This window comes from Leptidea sinapis, chromosome 5 (assembly GCF_905404315.1).
Source record: "Leptidea sinapis chromosome 5, ilLepSina1.1, whole genome shotgun sequence".
NCBI classification, from domain to species: domain Eukaryota; kingdom Metazoa; phylum Arthropoda; class Insecta; order Lepidoptera; family Pieridae; genus Leptidea; species Leptidea sinapis.
In genome coordinates this window covers 414,793-434,305 of record NC_066269.1, presented here as the reverse complement: position 1 = coordinate 434,305, position 19,513 = coordinate 414,793, and the positions used below count along the sequence as shown (strand labels likewise).

At 39.0% G+C, this 19,513-nt stretch overlaps 1 protein-coding gene across 1 annotated transcript in view; it reads right to left on the bottom strand.

Moving 5' to 3' along the window:
* LOC126964707 (protein purity of essence-like) overlaps window positions 1-19,513 on the bottom strand; it is a 72,938-nt gene that overhangs the window by 13,619 nt on the left and 39,806 nt on the right. The window contains exons 22-26 of the mRNA XM_050807984.1: window positions 19,127-19,280; window positions 15,082-15,307; window positions 5,483-5,692; window positions 4,465-4,635; window positions 1,902-2,047 (exon numbers count right to left, since the gene is read on the bottom strand). Coding sequence (XP_050663941.1) covers window positions 1,902-2,047; window positions 4,465-4,635; window positions 5,483-5,692; window positions 15,082-15,307; window positions 19,127-19,280 — 907 coding nt within the window. The remainder of the gene's footprint in view (window positions 1-1,901; window positions 2,048-4,464; window positions 4,636-5,482; window positions 5,693-15,081; window positions 15,308-19,126; window positions 19,281-19,513) is intronic.

The following is a 19,513-nucleotide window of genomic DNA, read 5'->3' as shown; positions in this document are numbered from 1 at the left end:
AATAATCCTAATAATTTTTATAGGGAGGATGGTTTTAGACTAGCGCAAACATGGAATCCCGTGGTCTCTCTCTGAAGTACAAATGCAACAAAAAGACCCGAAAGTATGGACGTCGTCAGTTGTGTGTGTCGTGAATTATTAGGTAATCAAAGACCAAAACGAATTAGGCGCCACGTGGATAGATTGATGTAATATATGTGTCAAATGTCAATGTGTTAAGGAGTTTCTCGCCGCCTCCGCAGTTCGGCCGCGACATGCAATTGGATCGAAATATCGGCATCATATTAATAAATTATAAATGGTGAGTACACGTCGTAATAATTACAATGTTAAAGTTCCACGATGATAAAATCTTAAAAACAAAAAATAAATTAAAAATCAAGTATTTGAATGATTCTTTAGGGTGCGTGGGATGAACTCTTCATTCACCTTGTGATAGATGACATTTTTCTCTTTATTATCAGGCGCAAGAACAAATAACGCAGATGGCCTTCCAAACCGCGTTCATGCCAAATTTAATTGACCATTGGAAAAGCATGGATTTAGACTACAAACTTTCAAAGGTTGGCCTTGTGGTTTGTAAATGGTCATGACGAATGCAAGACGGGTTCGAAATTGAACTCAAACGGAATATCGGTTGGAATCGTCAGGATCCTCGGAATGGAACGTCCGCGTCGTCACCTTCGAATGTTCCTTAGAGTATCGTCTATTACACGTTTTTTTATGGAATAGGAGGATAAACGAGCGTACGGGTTACCTGTTGTTAAGTGATCACCACAGCCCACAATCTCTTGCAACATCAGAGGAATCACAGGAGCGTTGCCGGCCTTTAAGGAAGGTTTACGCGCTTTTATTGAAGGTACCCATGTCGTATCATGCCGGAAACACCGCACAAGGAAGTTCATTCCACAGCTTTGCAGTACGAGGAAGAAAGCTCCTTGAAAACCGCACTGTGGAGGACCGCCACACCTCCAGATGGTGGGGATGATATCCTAACTTGTGGCGTGTCGTGCGAAGGTGGAATTTGGCGGCAGGAACCAGGTTAAACAGCTCTTTCGAACACTCCCCGTGGATAAATCAGGTAGAAGACACACAATGAAGCGACATCTCTACGCAACGCCAAGTGATCTAGCCGTTCACAGAGTACTGGGTCCCCGACAATTCGAGCTGCTCTACGTTGCACGCGGTCAAATGGGTCGAGCTGATACTTGGGTGCACCAGATCAGTCTGTCATCTCTGTCACACATGTGTGGCCGGACCTGCGCTTTGTAGAGCGCTAGAATGTGGGCCGGCTTGAAGTATTGCCGTGCTCTATTGATGACGCCCAGCTTCTTCGAAGCCAATTTGGCTTTGCCCTCCAGATGGCCACGGAATTGGCAATCGCTCGAGATTTCGAGACCCAGTATTCCGATAATAGGCGCGGCTTTAAGAGAAGTGTTCTAGAAGAGCGGTTATGCGACAAATGGGGACTTCTTATTTCTAAGTATATTGTTTATCAATTTACTCACCACCATTCGCGTTCCGTTGCATAGTTTTGGTTGGTTAATGTTTCGAAGCATGATTATTTTATTTATTTATTTAAGCAAACTTTACAGCATTTCTATTCTACAAATTAATACTATAAACTACAGTATGCTATTACTACGGAGCCAACCATTAGTCGTAAATTGTGCGGTGGTAAGCCAGGCCCTGTTCAAGTCTTGAACCTCCGTGCTGCTCTCCGTGTCCAACAATGCCTCAGCGACCGTCATTAATATATAACGTTGTATCAAGACATCATAATATTATATTGTTCAATTATTAAAGTCATGTTATAACCAAGGCGTCTTCTCTTCTTCATATAATATAATAGATAACAAGATGTCAAAATGTAACACAATATTAAAAGTACAAGAACTTACTTGATAACCTTATCGGTGTAGGCGTTCCTGGCGTGAGGCGCTGCGAGGAGGATCTTCGCCAGCATGAAGTCTGTATCCTCGATGAACACCACTTCGTAGGCGGCACGACCAGCTTGGCGGTCTAATATTTTCTTCCAGTACTTGATCTATACCGATTATATACATATTAGTTACGATTACACCTATTCGTATAAATTTATAATGCTGTATTTAGTGCTCGGCCGACGGTCAGCGCTGTCGTCGGTCAAGCGTAGCTATAAGAATGAAAACATACGATCGTGTTCAGTCCAGCGCTGATGAATAAGCTACACGCGGACTCGTCGGTCCGCTGACGCGGTACGGCTATCAATTAGTGCGTTTAGTGCGACCGACCCTACGGGCTTATGTAACATCGTCATCAAAAATCGTAAAAAAATTAGTTCTGGAAATTTCGAATATTTTGAACAAATTTCTCCTTCAATTAGGCGCTCTTTAATAATTGGGTGAACATGATATGTTCCCCGTCTTTTATTCCGTAATCGTTTGCTTAAGTAGTACGCACATATTAAAGAGGTCAAGTTGGTCAGCGCATATGGTCCGCGCCACGCTCTACCGACGTGAGCGCTGACCGTCCGCGTCGGTGGTGCACTAAATGCAGTCTATTGTGTAACTTACACATTTTTACTTATTGTTCTTAACACGAGTTGCGTATGTCATTCTTACAGCTTTGTCGTGAATGAAGAATAATATTAGTTATGCTTTCCAGTACGCTTTCCTGTTCTCGTTGCGTCTTCAACAGACACATACCCGAGGAACCATAGCATATGCAATAGCCAATGCTCTCGAAAACAGGGCATTATCAGCGGTGGGTTGGCGTGCAACATTTCGTGTATTTTAGTAAACAAAATGGCGGACAATAAAAAATTAAATTTTTGATTTAAACAAAAAGCTTGTGAAACATTCAATTCAATTCAAGTAAATGTTTTAACTAAGACGCCATCGTTTAGTTTTAAACATTTCACTGTAGTGTTGTTTAGTTTCTTCAATTAACCTTACATTCACAGTCTGTTATTTGTTGTTCCCTTGATCTTAAAAATGAAAAGAGACCCGTTGAACTTAATAAAGCGGCGTGACCTGTAGACAGAATGAAAATGTCTCACAGCACGGTCTGAATAGAACATAGTAGAATGAAGTTATAGTTGAACAGCGTGAACAATAAAGCGCACTGGTGTTTAATATAGCTAAACATATTACACACTGCAGTTAATAAAACAACGAACAATAAACAAATAGTTTATTTTGTTTTAAAAGAAAAACGTATTCTAAAAAAAACATGTACAAGTTACTATATACTTATAGTACCTACTACACGACATATATCACCATCATTATAGGTACAAATATTAAGAAGAAGTCTACAATCTTAAGTTTGGTAAATGCATCTAGAGAAGTAGGTACGAAGTTGTTATTGCTAGCACTTTTTAAATAAAGTAGACACAAACAGACAACAGGTTAATGTGAAACAGACATATAGGCTGGTGCTTTGTACGACAAAATAGCTCTTTTGCTGGAGAGTAGGTAGGTAGTGTACATTATGACTACAATCTACGAGTATGTGGCTGGGATCTAACTCCTTACTAAGTTTCCCTGGTTCTAGAATATAGGTGGAATTGAAGAAAAGAAACGTGCTATTCATTAAACAATTTTTTTCTCAAAATTGATTTCTTTAGATTTCTTTTTCATGTCATTTCTAACACTACCACCGCTTCGGAAACAATTGGCGCTCTGAGTGAGAAGAAGAGGCGCAAAAAACTTTCCGAGAATTCTTTACTAATTCTAGTAGGCTTCATAAGATACATAATAGCTTTAAGGGTAAATGTATACACTTCTACAATAAAGTCCCAGCCACTTTTCAGGCATTATCTATCAATAAATATAAATGTTTTACTAAAAAATGGCTTTGTCGTAAATCCTATTACTCCACAGCTGATCGGACAGCCTGGGACTAGATTATGATTATTTTATAGCGATAGAAATGATTGTACAATATTGTATATTTTTATTGAAAAGAGCGCAAAAAAAGAATAATGGGAGAGTTTCTGCGCCGCTTCTTCTCTCTCAGAGCGCCATTTGTTTCCAAAGCGGTAGTAGTCTACTAACTAATCTAGTATATTAGAAATGACATCAAAAAGAATTCTAAAGGAATCAATTTTGAGAAAAGAAATGCCTTTTATGCCCTTTTTACGCTGTGTTTAATAAAATATGAAATATTGTACTGTCATTATTATTGCTATAAAATAATCATTATCTAGTCCCAGGTTGTCCGATCCAAGCAATCCTTTATTTCTTGTGTTATAATAATTAAAATCACTATTTTGGGCAAAAAGTTGACGATTTTTGTGAACGTACATTAAATTTTCATAAATGTACTGACAATGAACAGTCATAATATTTATTTGTTTAAATTTTTCTTTGAGAGACTGTCTATAACCAAGCTTATATGTAGCACGAACAGCTCTCTTTTGCAGAGCAAACACTATATCAATGAATAATCAAAATAATAATCCGTGCCTTTATAACTTACGATAGTTCGAAGAGTCTTCTCCGTAGAGGGCTGCAAGTGGTCGACCAGCACATGGTAAGTGGTTCTCAGGATGTGCTCGTGTATGACCTCCTCCGCCTTCACCGCCTGTGGGACGATCGTGGTGAGGGTGGCTCCCAAGGGCTCAGAGAGGAACTTCAGGCGGCCGTCGGTCTGTAACATGTTCTACTTGTGAGGTATTCATACAAGCGAATTGTAATATTATTTTCAAAATGCGTGCACCTACAGTAGGGTGATCAAGACGAGAAAAAGAATGTAAACAAAGTGTCAGATAACATACTATATCCATTATACAGTATTGTATGAGCTGTTTACACAAATACGATATTAATCATTTATCATTTTATTACTACATAATATTATTAAATCATTCAGAAATACGTTTTTGGTTTATTTTTTACTCATTAATTTTGATTGCATACTTGCATAAATATGATTGCACATCATGATATAGCCAATGGCTATATCATTTTTTTCTTTTGACAGAACTCCATCTGCCGGGTCAGCTAGCGTAGGTATGTAGAAATTAACCGAATCTTGTCTTAAATGGTTAAAATGGTTATGAGCAATCGCGCACCGACTTATGTTCGAACATGAACTGGTGCAAAATGTGTAAATACGGCATACGGTATACGCAACCGCTAATAGGGCGCAAAGTGATGTGCTATGTTCGACTCGTACACAAGTCTTCCTAACTATTAGCTGTATTCATTGACGTACAATCAACAACTAGACTCACTCCCGCTCGAATATTGTCTGAAGCAAAACTCTGGCTACGCGTCTTTTTGGCAGGTTTCGTTCATATATTTTGAACATTACTGCCACGAAATAAGGTGTTAATTTGAATGAATGTTTTAATGTTATCTGTATTAGTTAATTTCAACGTCGCTTGGACATGTTTTGACGACCTTTTACTAGGCGATTGGGAGTCTAGTTGTCCATAGTACGTCAATGCATGTAATACACAAAATAAAATTTATTGTATATATTTATAACATACCATGGCAGGTAGAACAATGGCCATTGTCTTCCTGGTTAGTTCGAGGCTGTCAGAAATTTGTCCGGACGCGATCTCTAGAATCTTCGATGCAGAAAAGGCCAGCATCATCAGCGAGGTGCTGATGCTGTACTTGGTGTTGGTGCTCATCAGCTCGCAGTGAGATGAGACCAGGTCCAGTACTGCGCTTTCAGACGGTATTATGTGATTTTGCTGCAATAATAATGTTAACTATGAGTAAGAAGATAACAGTTATTTGAATTGTTATTGCGTGGTTATTGATATAATGCAGTCAATTGTGTAGTTCAAGCTAGGATGGAACTCACTGTTTGATAGATCACCACTCACAATTATTAGTATAATGACACACTAGTAACATTTCAGAGTATAGGCGTAGGGCTTGGCAGTTGCTAATTTTGTCATTAATATTTATCTTGAATAGTGACATTTACAAAATTAGGCGTAGGCTCATACTCTACACACTCATACATATGTTCCAACATTTATTTATCATTCAAAAAATTTTATATATATTTGTTACATTTACATGGCACTTGGTCCAAAACATAAATAAAAGCTATTGTGTGGTTGTATGAATCCGCGATGCAAGTGAAACTTTATTCACAAAATAACATTTTCACTTCTCATGCTCTGAAATTGCTTATTTGTGCACGATGTAGGCTGCACAAAATCGATTTTTGTGCACAAGTGCACAAAAGTATCTACTCATAAATGTATCTATATTAAGGCAAAGAAAATGAGCCATACAGCTGCCAAACACAATAAAAAGTTCAGAGATAGAATTTGTTATTTTATAATATTTACTTTCATTTATTTATCTATATATATCAATTTATATATATATACAGCATGCATTTTTCGTCTTAGTGCTGACAAAGTAAATTCATCAACTTTGTCTGGAATATTCTTTTTAGAGCCAGTTTTACGAGATGGCTTAATTTTTTCAGTGGTTTTATTTTCAATTAATATTTTGCTCACTGTCACCGCAGAAATACCCAAAATCTATGCGATCTTCTTTGCAATCACCTAAAGACCGATAATGATGTTTAGGTATTGATAACCTTTTCAGACACAGAAATAGGAGTGCGTTGTCTCTTTTTCGGCGGTGACAGCATGTCGACGAACCTGGATCTATGATTCGATTTGATCTTGTTATCTTAACAAGGAAAAAAAAATATAAACAAAATAAAGAAAACTTAATAACAAACAAAAAACCTTACAACTACAACGGGAAAGCACGAAGAGCACATTCAATCACGACGAACGTCAGAAACCGAATGAACAATACAATATGGCGACCAGTCATACTTGTCACTATGGCCAAGATTTTTCGTAACTTTTTCTTATTTCCGAACATTATTTACGTTTTTCTTGTGTAGACGAGCCAAATGTTTAGAGCTACTATTATATTGCCAGTATCAAAGCAAAGTTTGCACAATAAATTTACAGTTTAATTTTTGGATGAATTTTATGCTATATTGCAAAGAAAAAACTTGTGCAATTTTTATTTTTATGTAATTATACTACACTTATAATATTAAAATGATATTTTAGTATATTAGAACACGCACAATGGAAAAGGTTATCATTTTTAGTTGGCAACACCATTGTGTACATTTTTGATCTCGAATTACATTTCCGACTATAGTTCTTCTTTTAAAAATGTGCAACATACGATTATCGACTTTAAGTTGTATTTTTTTATTCAGCTAATGCAAGAAATATGGATTCTTCGAAAATTCGAGTGATTTCCGATTACCAGTTCCGACGCGGAACTAACAGCTCGCAATATCAATGTTGCGTTTGGAGAGGGGACTGCTGATGAACGCACCCTGCGATTTTGCGATGTAAATGGATCCTTCACGATATCCGTAAGCGAAAAATGTAATTGTTGACCCCATGTCAAACGCCGCAACAGTGTCCTAAAGCAAAGCTTACCAATAAAAAGGTAATGGTAACTGTTTTGGTTGTCTCCGCATGGTGTTATTCACTATAGCTTTATCTGGTCAAGAAATAATGGCAGACGTCCACCGTGCCGAACTCTAAACAATGATAGTAAAACTAGCATCGAAACAGCCCCGACTCATGAATCGATCTTCACCATTATTGCTCCAAGATAACGCGAGACCTCATACGGCACGAGTAACCGTTTTAACTCTACATGTACTGCAATAAGAAATCATTCGTCACCCTCCGTATTCGCCAGACCTTTCTCAGCGAATTAACGAACCTTTCTATCGCAAAGGCATACGAGCTTCCTATTAGATGGCATCAATGTATTGATAATAATAATATAATAATAATAATAATTCCTTTATTTCAATCTACAAGGCCCATAAAATAAATACCTTATAGTCTAACATACATATGATATATAACTTAAATCTACGTCACATTTTCGCGGCGATGTGAGGCTCGGGTTCGGCAGCTTCCGGCGGTCGGCGACGTCCGCGATACTTGCGGAGCACGACCCTATTCGGCCACAGCTGCACGTCCAGGAAGGTCGATATATGTTCTGTCGGGACGCGAACAACAAAAGAGTTGAAGTCTACTGCGTGACGCGTCACCAGCTTTTCGACCCCCAACCGGAACCTTGTCATCTTCAGCAAGTACTGAACAATGTCGAAGGCCTTGATGGTGTGATGAAAGCGAGAGACGTAGATATACGTCGCTGGGATTACGGGACGCAGGAGCTGGTTCTGTCCTATCGGTGCTGTGCCACATTGGTTATGACTCCCTTCGGGTTCCTTCGGTGAGACCCTTCGACACAGTTCTACAAGCGAATTCGTTGCGGGTGTGCCCGCTTCCACTTTCTATCCTCAGCACTGTCCGCTTTCTGGGTTGCTGGCGGATGGCAGCAGCATAGTCACGTTGAGGTGTGGACGTAACGACAGCAGGTCCGAGAGGGGAGGAGGTGCGGGCACAGCGGCGAATTTCGCTGATTCGAAACTCGCCGGCGAAGCAATGCAAGACCCACGTCGTGTGTTGATGTTATTGGCCTCTATTTTTTTTTATTAGGTTCACTAAACGGGATACACTCTTAATGCTGTTCTTAATGCTTCTGGAAGTGAACACAGCATGCTTTGAAATGTGTTCTAGATTTTATATAAAACTAAAAACATTAACTTAAGCTAGATGAACACCATTCAACCCCACAGTCCCCAAACCAATAATCCGCTTTTTCTAACAGAAGTCTTCTGAACCTAGGGACTGACGGATTGAATATGTCTACCTTCTGACAGACTTCATTATACAGAGAACAAATGCGATATAAACTAGAACGTTGACCATAATTTGTGCGTGTTGAGGGTAGACTGAACGTTTTCCTATTAATAATACGGCTGCAGTGCCGTGGGACAGCCAAGTTAATTTTACTCAATAAAAGAGGACTGTCTATGTGGCCATGAATCAGTTTGTGTAAAAAGACAAGGTCTGACACTTTCCTACGCTGCACAAGAGACGTCATGCCAAAATACACAAGTCTAGATTCGTAGCAGTCTAATCGACGACAAAGATTACTTGAATATGTAAGAAGGGTTCCACACCGGACTGCAATACTCTAAAAGACTACGCACGTAGCTGTTAAAAAGTATCTTCGACACATCAGGGTCGTTGAAAAATTTAGTTTGTCTAATCACAAAACCTAAAAGACGAGATGCCTTTTTGGAAATGTAGTCAATGTGCTCTCTAAAATCTAATTTTGTGTCAACCATGACGCCTAAATCTCGCATTGTACAAACTTCTGTTAGTGGACACGCATTTATGAAGTAAGTAAGTAGTGAAGAATTTCGTTTTCGAGAAAAGTTTAAGTAAAAACATTTTGAGGAATTTAAAACCATCCTATTACTAACACACCAATCGCAGATCGTATCAAGATCACTTTGTAATATGATCGTATCTTCAATAGATTTAATTTCAAGATAAATTTTTAAGTCGTCTGCAAACATTTGAAATTTGGATTTTAATTTAGTCGCTAGATCGTTCACAAAGACCAAGAAAAAAAAGGGGCCCCAAATGGGAGCCCTGTGGAACCCCTGATGGCACGGCTCTTGAAATTGACTTAAAGCCACGGATCTTTACAATTTGGGAACGGTTTTGCAAATAGGATTCGCACCACCGCAGTAGAGAGCCACATATTCCTGCGTGACCAAGTTTTTCTATGAGCAGTACGTGGTCAACCACATCAAAGGCTTTTGATAAATCAGTGTAAATAGCATGCAATTCGTGACCATCTGTGAAAGCTTGAGTAATGTCACTAACAAAATCCACAAGATTCGATGTAGTTGATCTACCAGGTAGAAATCCATGCTGTTGGGGTATGAGCAAGGGTTTAAGGTGGAAAAAAATATTTTTCTGAACGAGTAATTCAAACAGCTTACCGATAGCAGACAAAATTGAGATGGGCCGGTAGTTAGTAATATCTCCAGGATCTCCCTTCTTGTGAATTGGACTGATGTGCGCAACCTTCCATCTTGAAGGAAAAGTTCCACATAGTAAAGACTTATTGAAAATGATTCGTAGCGGCTCAGCCAATTTTGTGCCACAGGCCTTTAAGAAACTAGGAGGTATAGAATCTGGACCAGGACCTTTATTTGCATCTAGGCTTTTGAGCGCTGATATGACATCTGAGTCTGTGAAACGACATAAACAAAGTGACATGTGGCATTCGACGATTTCATTGTGTTTAGTTCTTGGGTTTGGGTAATGCTGATAGGTTGAGTGAAAGTATTCTGAAAAAATATTGGCAATCTGCTGGCCACCTTGAACGCTTTGATCTAAGTAAGACATTTCATCCGGTATGTCGCTGCTATTTGATCGTAGAGATTTTATGAAAGACCAAAAGTATTTAGGATCCTTCTTGATTAAATTTTTGGCTTCTGATTTTAACCTATTTATATCAGTTGTTAGGATTTTGTCACATCTCTCGCGGAGTAACCTATATGTAAACTGATTCATTGGATTGCCATACATTTTAAATCTACGATGGTACTTTGCCTTTTCCTTCAAACTCTGGATCAACGATCGACTGAACCAAAATGGGAAATTGCTCCGACCTTTCGTACTCATTGGAACATTTTTATTACTGACGGATGTAAGTATATCATAGAAAACGTCTACTGTCTCATCGACTGTTAAACTAGGATCGAGAGTTTCCTCCCAGTTAATGTTATCTAACTCGTTTCTAATGATGTCATATTTAGCTTTGCTAAAATTAAGCCTGGGTGTTTTTTAATTTTTGGGGGCCTCAATGTTGCACCCACAATATTAACGGAAATACCAAGTACCGGGTGATGCGTCTCCAAATCCACAAGTGGGACACCCTGGGTCACTGATACTAGTTTCGGTGATTTTGGTATTGCACACATTTGGTGGAGATCGTTGAAAGAAAGAGAATCGATAAGCAAGGCGTCTGTGCTATCTGTAGGAGAGCTAGGGATCAGAGAGCATAAGTTTCGGTCTGTACAGAGAGACCAGTGGAGGTAGGGCCTATTAAAATCACCTACTAAAAGAAGTATAGATTCTTTTGACATTTTGTGTTGTATAACATTTGTTATATTATTCATTAAATTTTCTAAAGAATCATACTTAACGGGGGGAGGAAGGTATAAAGTACAAATACATAATTCCACTTTTGAGTTACCCTGACCAAACTTAATCGTAATCCAAAGGTTCTCATTAGTGGACTCCCACTTCAATTTCCTAACAGGGGAATGTTTTTTGTGGACTGCTATGAGGACCCCACCTCCCTCCACTTTCTGCGAGACTGTCGAGTTTCGGTCTCGCCTAAAAACCAAGTATCTGCTGTCTATAAGTTCATGGTCATAAACAGACTCGTTTAAGTTTGTCTCAGTTAATAAAATAACGTCCAAGTCATGTTTTAGTACATTTTCTCGTAAAATATGCGCTTTGGTTCTAAGACCATTTACATTTTGATATACGATTTTAAGATTACAAATAGGTTTACTTAATGAAAGCATAGACACAAATTTAGAGAGAGTTTAAGATTTCCGAGTCTCTTACTACGAAACTTTTGGAATTAACGTCCTTTCTGATAAAAATATTTCCACCTCGAACCCACACAAACTTGTAGTGCTTATCTTTTGCAATACTACGGGCAGCCGCGTGAAGAATTTTGGTGTCTGGAGAAAGATGCTCGCACACGTACACTGGTTTTTTGCTTCCAACAAGTCCCAGGTGATTTGTATTGAGTTTATCTTTATCGTGAGTCTTGATGAAAGTTTTCACTGCAGCTAATACTGAGTCACGTACAAGGGGACTCGCCAACTTAACGATAATGGAACGAGGTCGGTTGGACTCTTGGTTTCTCTTTGCAACACGATGGAAGTTCACAAGGTCGTGGGATGACAGGTCACAGCCGACAGTATTTAACAGTTGCTGAACTACGGCTTTCAGGTTCTCAGTCCTATGCTCAGGGACACACTGTACCTCTAAATTACAGTCGCGGGAGTGCTGTTCAAATTGGTTTAGTCTTGACTTAAACTCAGTTACTTCGCTGCGTAGAGCAGATATCTCTGTCTCGTGCTTTTTAATAACCTCAGTTGTAATGGCTAGGTCACTTTGAAGCTTGTCCAATTTGTCCGACATAAATTTAACACTATCAGTCAATTCCTGAATACTGCTGCGAGTGTTAATGTTTTCAGTGCTAATGTCGCGTCTTATCTCTCTAAGAAGATGGGATAACGTATCTTCAAGCTTTCTGTCTAGATATCGCTTGAGCTCCTCGTTACTATTCAGTGGTGGGGAGTCGTCTCTAGGGCTGAAGGCTACGGCCTGACAAGGTGTAGTAGTTGAATTGTCGCCTCGTTTATTTGTTTTGCAGTCGGGGCACTTCCACGACGCTTTGTATGTCTTGGACTCCTTTCCAAATGTTTCCGAAGGCACTCCAAGGCACTAATGGTAGGCGTTGCTGCACTTGCTACACAGTTTGATATCAGTCGGCTTAATTTGCTTGTTGCACTTAATGCAGAGACCCATTTTAATATTACCCCGTGCAGTAGGAGAAAATTTCTACGCTGGCAATATTTTACGCTTGTCAGAACCGAAAACAGAATGTCAGATGAATTTGACAAATTGTCAGTGTCGAAAGTTGAATTGTCAATTGATTTTGACAGTATATTTACTCGCCGGTTGAGAGTGATCGCAGAAAAATATTGACAGCCACAAAAGAAGTCCGTTTTGAGGGTACATAAATCAAACTTATTTTACTTGATTTCTATTGCGAATAATTGGAACTTATCTGAGATAACGCCTAAGCAGCTTCTTCGTAGATGTTGCTTTCCGCCTGTTACACTTTCCACATGAAACTAGCAGTAATTTTATATAAAAAGATAAAAATCTAGGAGCACTGTATCAATAGTAGCAGGGTTGCCAGATCAAAAAAAGATCTATTGACCTACTTACAGCAGTATTGTTGCGCAACGTCGCAACTTCAGCTTGCAGGTCCCTGATGGTGTTCTGAGATGCCTCTAATTTCAACACTACTTCTGCCAGGCCCGCCTTGAGGTCTGTGATGTCCTTCAGCAACCTGGTGACGTCGACACGGTCGAAGGTGACGGGCGGTAATTTGTTCAAGTTCCTCGCCACGAAAGACGGTACGTCGTCAGGGTCGGTCACCTTCAGGAGGTTTATCGTGTTCTTAAGACTTCTCTCTCCCCTTTCATCCCTCCTGCGGGACGGCATCCGGTCTGTTTTCATCAAAACCTCAGACAGAAGCGACTCGGCGTCGATGATCTCCTCACGCTTGAAATTTGATGGACAGATCTGGATGATACTGATCTCGTCCATACTATCAATTGCGTGCTGAAGGATCGCCAGCAATTTATTGGCTATGAGTTTTTCGGAACTCATAGTCATAAAACCGTGCATCGGCGGTTGCCGCGCAGATCGCGAATATAAATTATATTCGTAAGTTCAGTGAGCATGTACGTTACCGAGCGCGCTCGGAACTGAACTGTATTTATTAATACAAATGATTTGAGTTTTCTTTAGTGTTAATTCCGCCAATATTTGTCTTTAAACAATTCGACACGTGTATCGCCTCTACACGAGGCATCCTCAGGACGTGTTGACTCGCCAAAATCTGGCACGAGAGTGAAAAAAAATTAAGAGATTGGTTTGATTCGAATTCCAATTTAAACTTTATTTTAGGGTGGATATTTTATTAATGAAAAGATAAGATTTCAGCCATAATTGGACTTAATGGTGATCCTATTGCTAATCCTTCCTTTTGGCGATGAGTGTAATTGTATGACACTTGTAACGAGGTATATATAGGTCAAACAGGTCGGAATTTCGAAATTAGATTAAAGGAACATATTGCCGCATTAAGGAATAATCATCCCGAAAAATCACCTCCCTAAAAGCCTCGCCTAGTATCGGAATACTGGGTCTCGAAATCTCGAGCGAATGCCAATTTCGTGGCCACGTGGAGGGCAAAGCCAAATTGGCTTCAAAGAAACTGGGCGTCATTAATAGAGCACGGCAATACTTCAAGCCGGCCCACATTCTAGCGCTGTACAAAGCGCAGGTCCGGCCACACATGGAGTATTGCTGTCATCTCTGGTCTGGTGCACCCCAGTATCAGCTCGATCCATTTGACCGCGTGCAACGCAGAGCAGCTCGAATTGTCGGGGGCCCAGTGCTCTGTGAACGGCTGAATCACTTGGCGTTGCGTAGAGACGTCGCTTCATTGGGTGTCTTCTAACGCATTTATCACGGGGAGTGTTCCGAAGAGCTGTTTAACCTGATTCCTGCCGCCGAATTCCACCTTCGCACGACACGCCACAAGTTAGCATATCATCCCCACCATCTGGATGTGTGGCGGTCCTCCACAGTGCGGTTTACAAGGAGCTTTCTTCCATGTACTACAAAGCTGTGGAATGAACTTCCTTGTGCGGTGTTTCCGGGACGATACGACATGGGTACCTTCAAAAAAAGCTCGTACACCTTCCTTAAAGGCCAGCAACGCTCCTGTGATTCCTCTGGTGTTGCAAGAGATTGTGGGCGGCGGTGATCACTTAACAACAGGTGACCCGTACGCTCGTTTGTCCTACTATTCTATAAAAAAAAATCACACTTCGCGAAACATTTAATTGATACCGGTCACTCACTCGGAAACAATAATATTTTACATACATGTGAAAAAGGTTTTCGCTTAAATGTGTTAGAGCAATAATAAAACACAAAAATAACATGTTAACATTGTTGAATGAACAAACAAATTTAGTCCCTTCACCTTTATTACGTATCTCTTCCGGGGGTAATACGTCACAAAAGCCGACCAATCACGTCATTTCATGGGACGAGGGTATAAAAGAGCGGCTTCCGGCTCATTTGATTCAGTCTCGTGCCAGATTTTGGCAAAACAACACGTCCCGAGGATGCCTCGTGTAGAGTGGAAACACGTGTCGAGTTTTTTAAAGACATAATACTGGCGGAATTAAAACTAAAGAAAACTCAAATCATTTGTATAATTATGGATTTCCGCAAAGTAACGCCTATTTCAATAATTTCTTTTTTGGATTTATTAATTTGATAGTTTAATAATAATGAATACACACATTAGGCGGGTAGCTCGGCGGCGGCGCGGCGTACATCGCCAGCTGCGCCGTCACGGCGGCCGGCAGCGGCGCCAGCAGGCCGGCCGCGGGCGACGGCAGCGCCGCCCCGCCCCCCGCCGCCCGGGACGCGTCCCCGCACACGCGCCAGCGCACGTCCCACACGGCCTGCTCCGCCGGATCGCTGGGCCTCTCCATCACACTTTCCAGCTCCATTGTTGCACTGAGTCTGCGATCATATGAACAAAACAGAGTGCATTGCCGCCCTAAAAAGTGATGACGTTGACGACTAGAAGTCTGGTAAAAACGTCGCCCGGCTCTTTTTGGATACCTCCGGTAGTAATATGTCAAAGCAAAAAAATCATGTTACACACATCAGTCTCCGAGTGATGCTGCGGAGTTAAGAGAGCGTATATTTATCCGAGTTTAAGTCTGGCCGCCCACCTATGGAATGTCTCCCTAAATTCCCGCACTTTGCCTCACATGTATCTTAAAAATACAGATTGATCAGTGGTCCCGTGATTCCCGGCACCCACAGACGTATTTATGGAAGAACAATTAATACCTCGCATTGCTTTTGACATTGTCAAATGAAATAATTCATAATCTGATTCCAGTACATGTGTGCCGCTTAAATGTATGAGAATATTATTCTATGAAATGTTATTCTTAAACATTCCAAATCCGGAATTCAGAACACTTGTCAGTATCATTCTTACAGATCGATCTGAGAAATTCATAATGTGTGTGGAGCATATTGGTGTTGCATGGTATTCTGGGAGTTCTGAATTAATAAAATCAATTCAGATTATGAATCCAGAGACCCATTCCGGAGCATATTGGTATTGCATGGTATTCTGGAAGTTCTGAATTAATACTTAAACGTTGCATCTTTTGAGACTCCAATTTCGGAGGCTAACTGTCTTGTTATTTCATACAACGATATTCATATTATAGCAATATATAGACCCGCGGCCTTCAAAAATCCACAGACGTTCTTAGATTCTTTTAGTATGTTCTTAGAAAGTGCTAAATATAAACGAATTATTTTAACGGGTGACCTAAATCTAGAACTTCTTCCGGTTAGTCTCTGCAGTTATAGCCAGGATTACCTAAATATTCTTGCTCTCAACGCCCTTGTACCAGCAATCCATTGCCCTACTAGAGAAATGCGTTGTCTGGATCACTTTGCTATAAAGAACATAACACATTCCCATACATTTGTCTTTGAACCCACTATTATGCTCCTATTCTATTAAACCTTAAATTAAACAACAAAATAATTAATAACTCGCTAAAATACAAAACTAAATACACATATGACTACGATGCCATGCAGGAAGGCTTAAGAAAACTAGACCTGGAAAGCTTTTATAAATCAAACGATACTAATTATACTGCAAACTATCTCGTAAAAAATGTTCAAGAATTAATTTCAAATAATACGCTAACTTCAATTGTCTCTAAGAAATTGTAACCTATCAAACCATGGATTACGTATAGAATTCTCAAGTGTATGAGGAAAAGAGATCGCCTGTACAAAGTATCTAAAAAATCGCCATCCGATCTAAATAGGATAACTTATACTAGGTATAGAAATATTTGAAACTCACTGTTGAAATCACTTAAGCGGCAATACTTACGAGGAAAATTAGAACAAAACACGGGTAACTCTAAATGTACTTGGAATACTATCAAAGAAATTTGTAATTTACCTACTACTAATGATCTCCCTACTGAATTATTGAATACTAAGTCTACCCTAAGAGTATCATTGGCAGAAGTAAATAAATACTTTACTAATATTAGTAACAACTTTGCCTCACCAATAATTAGTAAACTAGGCGAACACAAAATTTATTGCTCTGATATGGCCACAAATATTCCTCTCGGATCTCTTATGCTATACCCTACTGATATTGTCGAAGTGAAATGTATTATCCTCAAACTTAAATCAGCAAGTGCTCCAGGTTATGATAAAATTCACTTTTATTTTGTTAAAAGATTTATGAATTTACTCTTAGAACCGCTTGTTCATTTAATCAACTTAAGTCTTTCTAGTGGCATTTTCCCAGAGGTTTTTAAACAGGCAGTTGTAATACCGGTTCATAAGAGTGGTGACAAAAAAGTTGCTTCAAACTATAGACCAATATCATTGCTGAGTGTTTTTAGTAGGATCTTGGAAAAAAATTTGTTAATATCAGATTAAACAAGTTTCTTGAAAAATACAAGCTACTTGCGCAAAACCAATTTGGTTTTCGGTGAAATCGATCTACTCTGGATGCAGTACTTGAGGTTACTAAATATATCACTAGTACCCTAGATAGTGGCAATAAATGCATAGGCGTATTCCTAGATCTGCAGAAAGCATTCGATACAGTCTCAATTCCTATCTTACTCAATAGACTTTCCAATTTGGGAATTAGAGGAATAGCTTTGGACTGGTTCAAAAATTATCTTAATGGAAGACAGCAGTGTATTAAGATAGGCGATCTTACTAGTGATCTTATCACCATTGACTATGGAGTTCCCCAGGGAAGTGTTTTGGGCCCTACACTATTCCTAGCTTACATCAATCCTCTTTGTAAGATTTCTCCCATGTCAGGACGTATCGTATGCTTTGCCGGTGATACTGTGGTTTTATTTCATGGAAATCAGTGGGATGACGTGAAATCGTTAGCTGAAGAAGAATTGAGCCAAATCTTGTCTTGGCTGGAAAATATTTTACTAACTGTCAATACCGCTAAGACTAAATATATGTACTTCAATATCTCCAACCTAAAGAAATAATCGTGACGGACTATTTACTCTTCCAATACACACGTATCCTTGTAACCGGAAAAACAATCGATCTTATTTTAAATCTAACATATATATATAATATATACCATAAAATACCTTGGTGTAACGCTAGACGAACACCTTAATTGGACGGCCCACATTTATAATACCAAAAATAAAATAAAACGTCTCATTCTACTATTTAGAAATCTAAGAGACGTGGCCCCAGTCGAGATAACTATGATGGTGTATAAATCTCTCTGAGTTCCAATCATGACCTATTGCATTTTAGGGTTTAGGTACCCAACCAACCAATTACATGAAGAGAGTAAACTTCTTAGTGTCCGTCAGCAATATATTTATGGAATAATTTCAAGATTTCATGTAAAAAGTAATATAAACTCTAATGATAATAACAGAATAACCTCATTTCGTACCCCAATCACTAAAACAGGCTTTGCTCAGTCACAATATGAATTTAATTCGGCATACACTTAATAAAAATATAAGTAAAATAAATAAATACTATTTAACAAAATCTTTAAAATCATGACTAGTAGTATTAAAATACGACGATACAGAAAACGTTCTTAAAATTAAAACTTAATGTTCAATTACTAACATTTAGTTAATCTTGTGCAAAGTTTGACAAACTAACAAAGACTTAATAAAAATAAATAAAACAAACACACACAAACGCAAACACACACACACATACCTCTTTTTAGTGAGTTTGCTAATTATGTTTAATAATGTATAGCCTTTCAGAAGGACCTAGTCACTGCAACTCAGGGTATCCTATCGCAGAGGGAAGGGCACAAAACATTTTGTACCACATATTATTAGTTGAATAAATGATTATTATTATTAATAAAATGAATTCAGATTATGAATTCAGAGACCCATTCCGCATGTGTGAGTCCAGCCTTAATAACGAACAGTGAAGCACGAGGCGAGGCTGTGCTGTTTTCTTTTCTATTTTATGGAGAAAAAACAACAACAAACTTTAAGTGTTACCTAAATATCTATTAAGTCTATATTAAGTCAAAATCCTTATTTGACAATAAAAAGAAAAAAACATACATATGTGCCTAATTAGAACAATATAAAAACTATCTAAATTTTATGTTAATAAATAAGTTGGTTTGTTAGTTGAATTGTAAAAACACTACCACTAATATATAAGAAACCAATGTCAGACAAGTACTCACTATATAATTCATAAGTCACGTATCTTATTATAATAGTTTTAAACATGGTCACTTACCGACAACAGTCCAGAATTATCTCGAGCAGCTCTAGTAGATGTGACAAGAAGGGATGGGCGTCGGTCGAAGATGATGCGTCCATGAGGCAAACCTTCAGCCGCGTCAACGCCGAGTCGCACGATATCACGTCCAGCAGCGACGGCAGACCGCTCGCTGAAATATTCACTTGTGTGTTGGAAATTAAAACTTGTGATCTTGGTTGTGTCTTTATAGAGCTATTTAAAAAAAGTGAAATCTCTATTTTAGAAAAACCGCGTGCGTCTCGGGACGATAGTCACGACGTCTCAGAAGTGATAACTTAAACTATATTGAAATTGTTGTAAATAATGTAAGGAAAGATTATTTCTAAAATCTTTTATTGATTAAAAAATATATTTTATTATTAG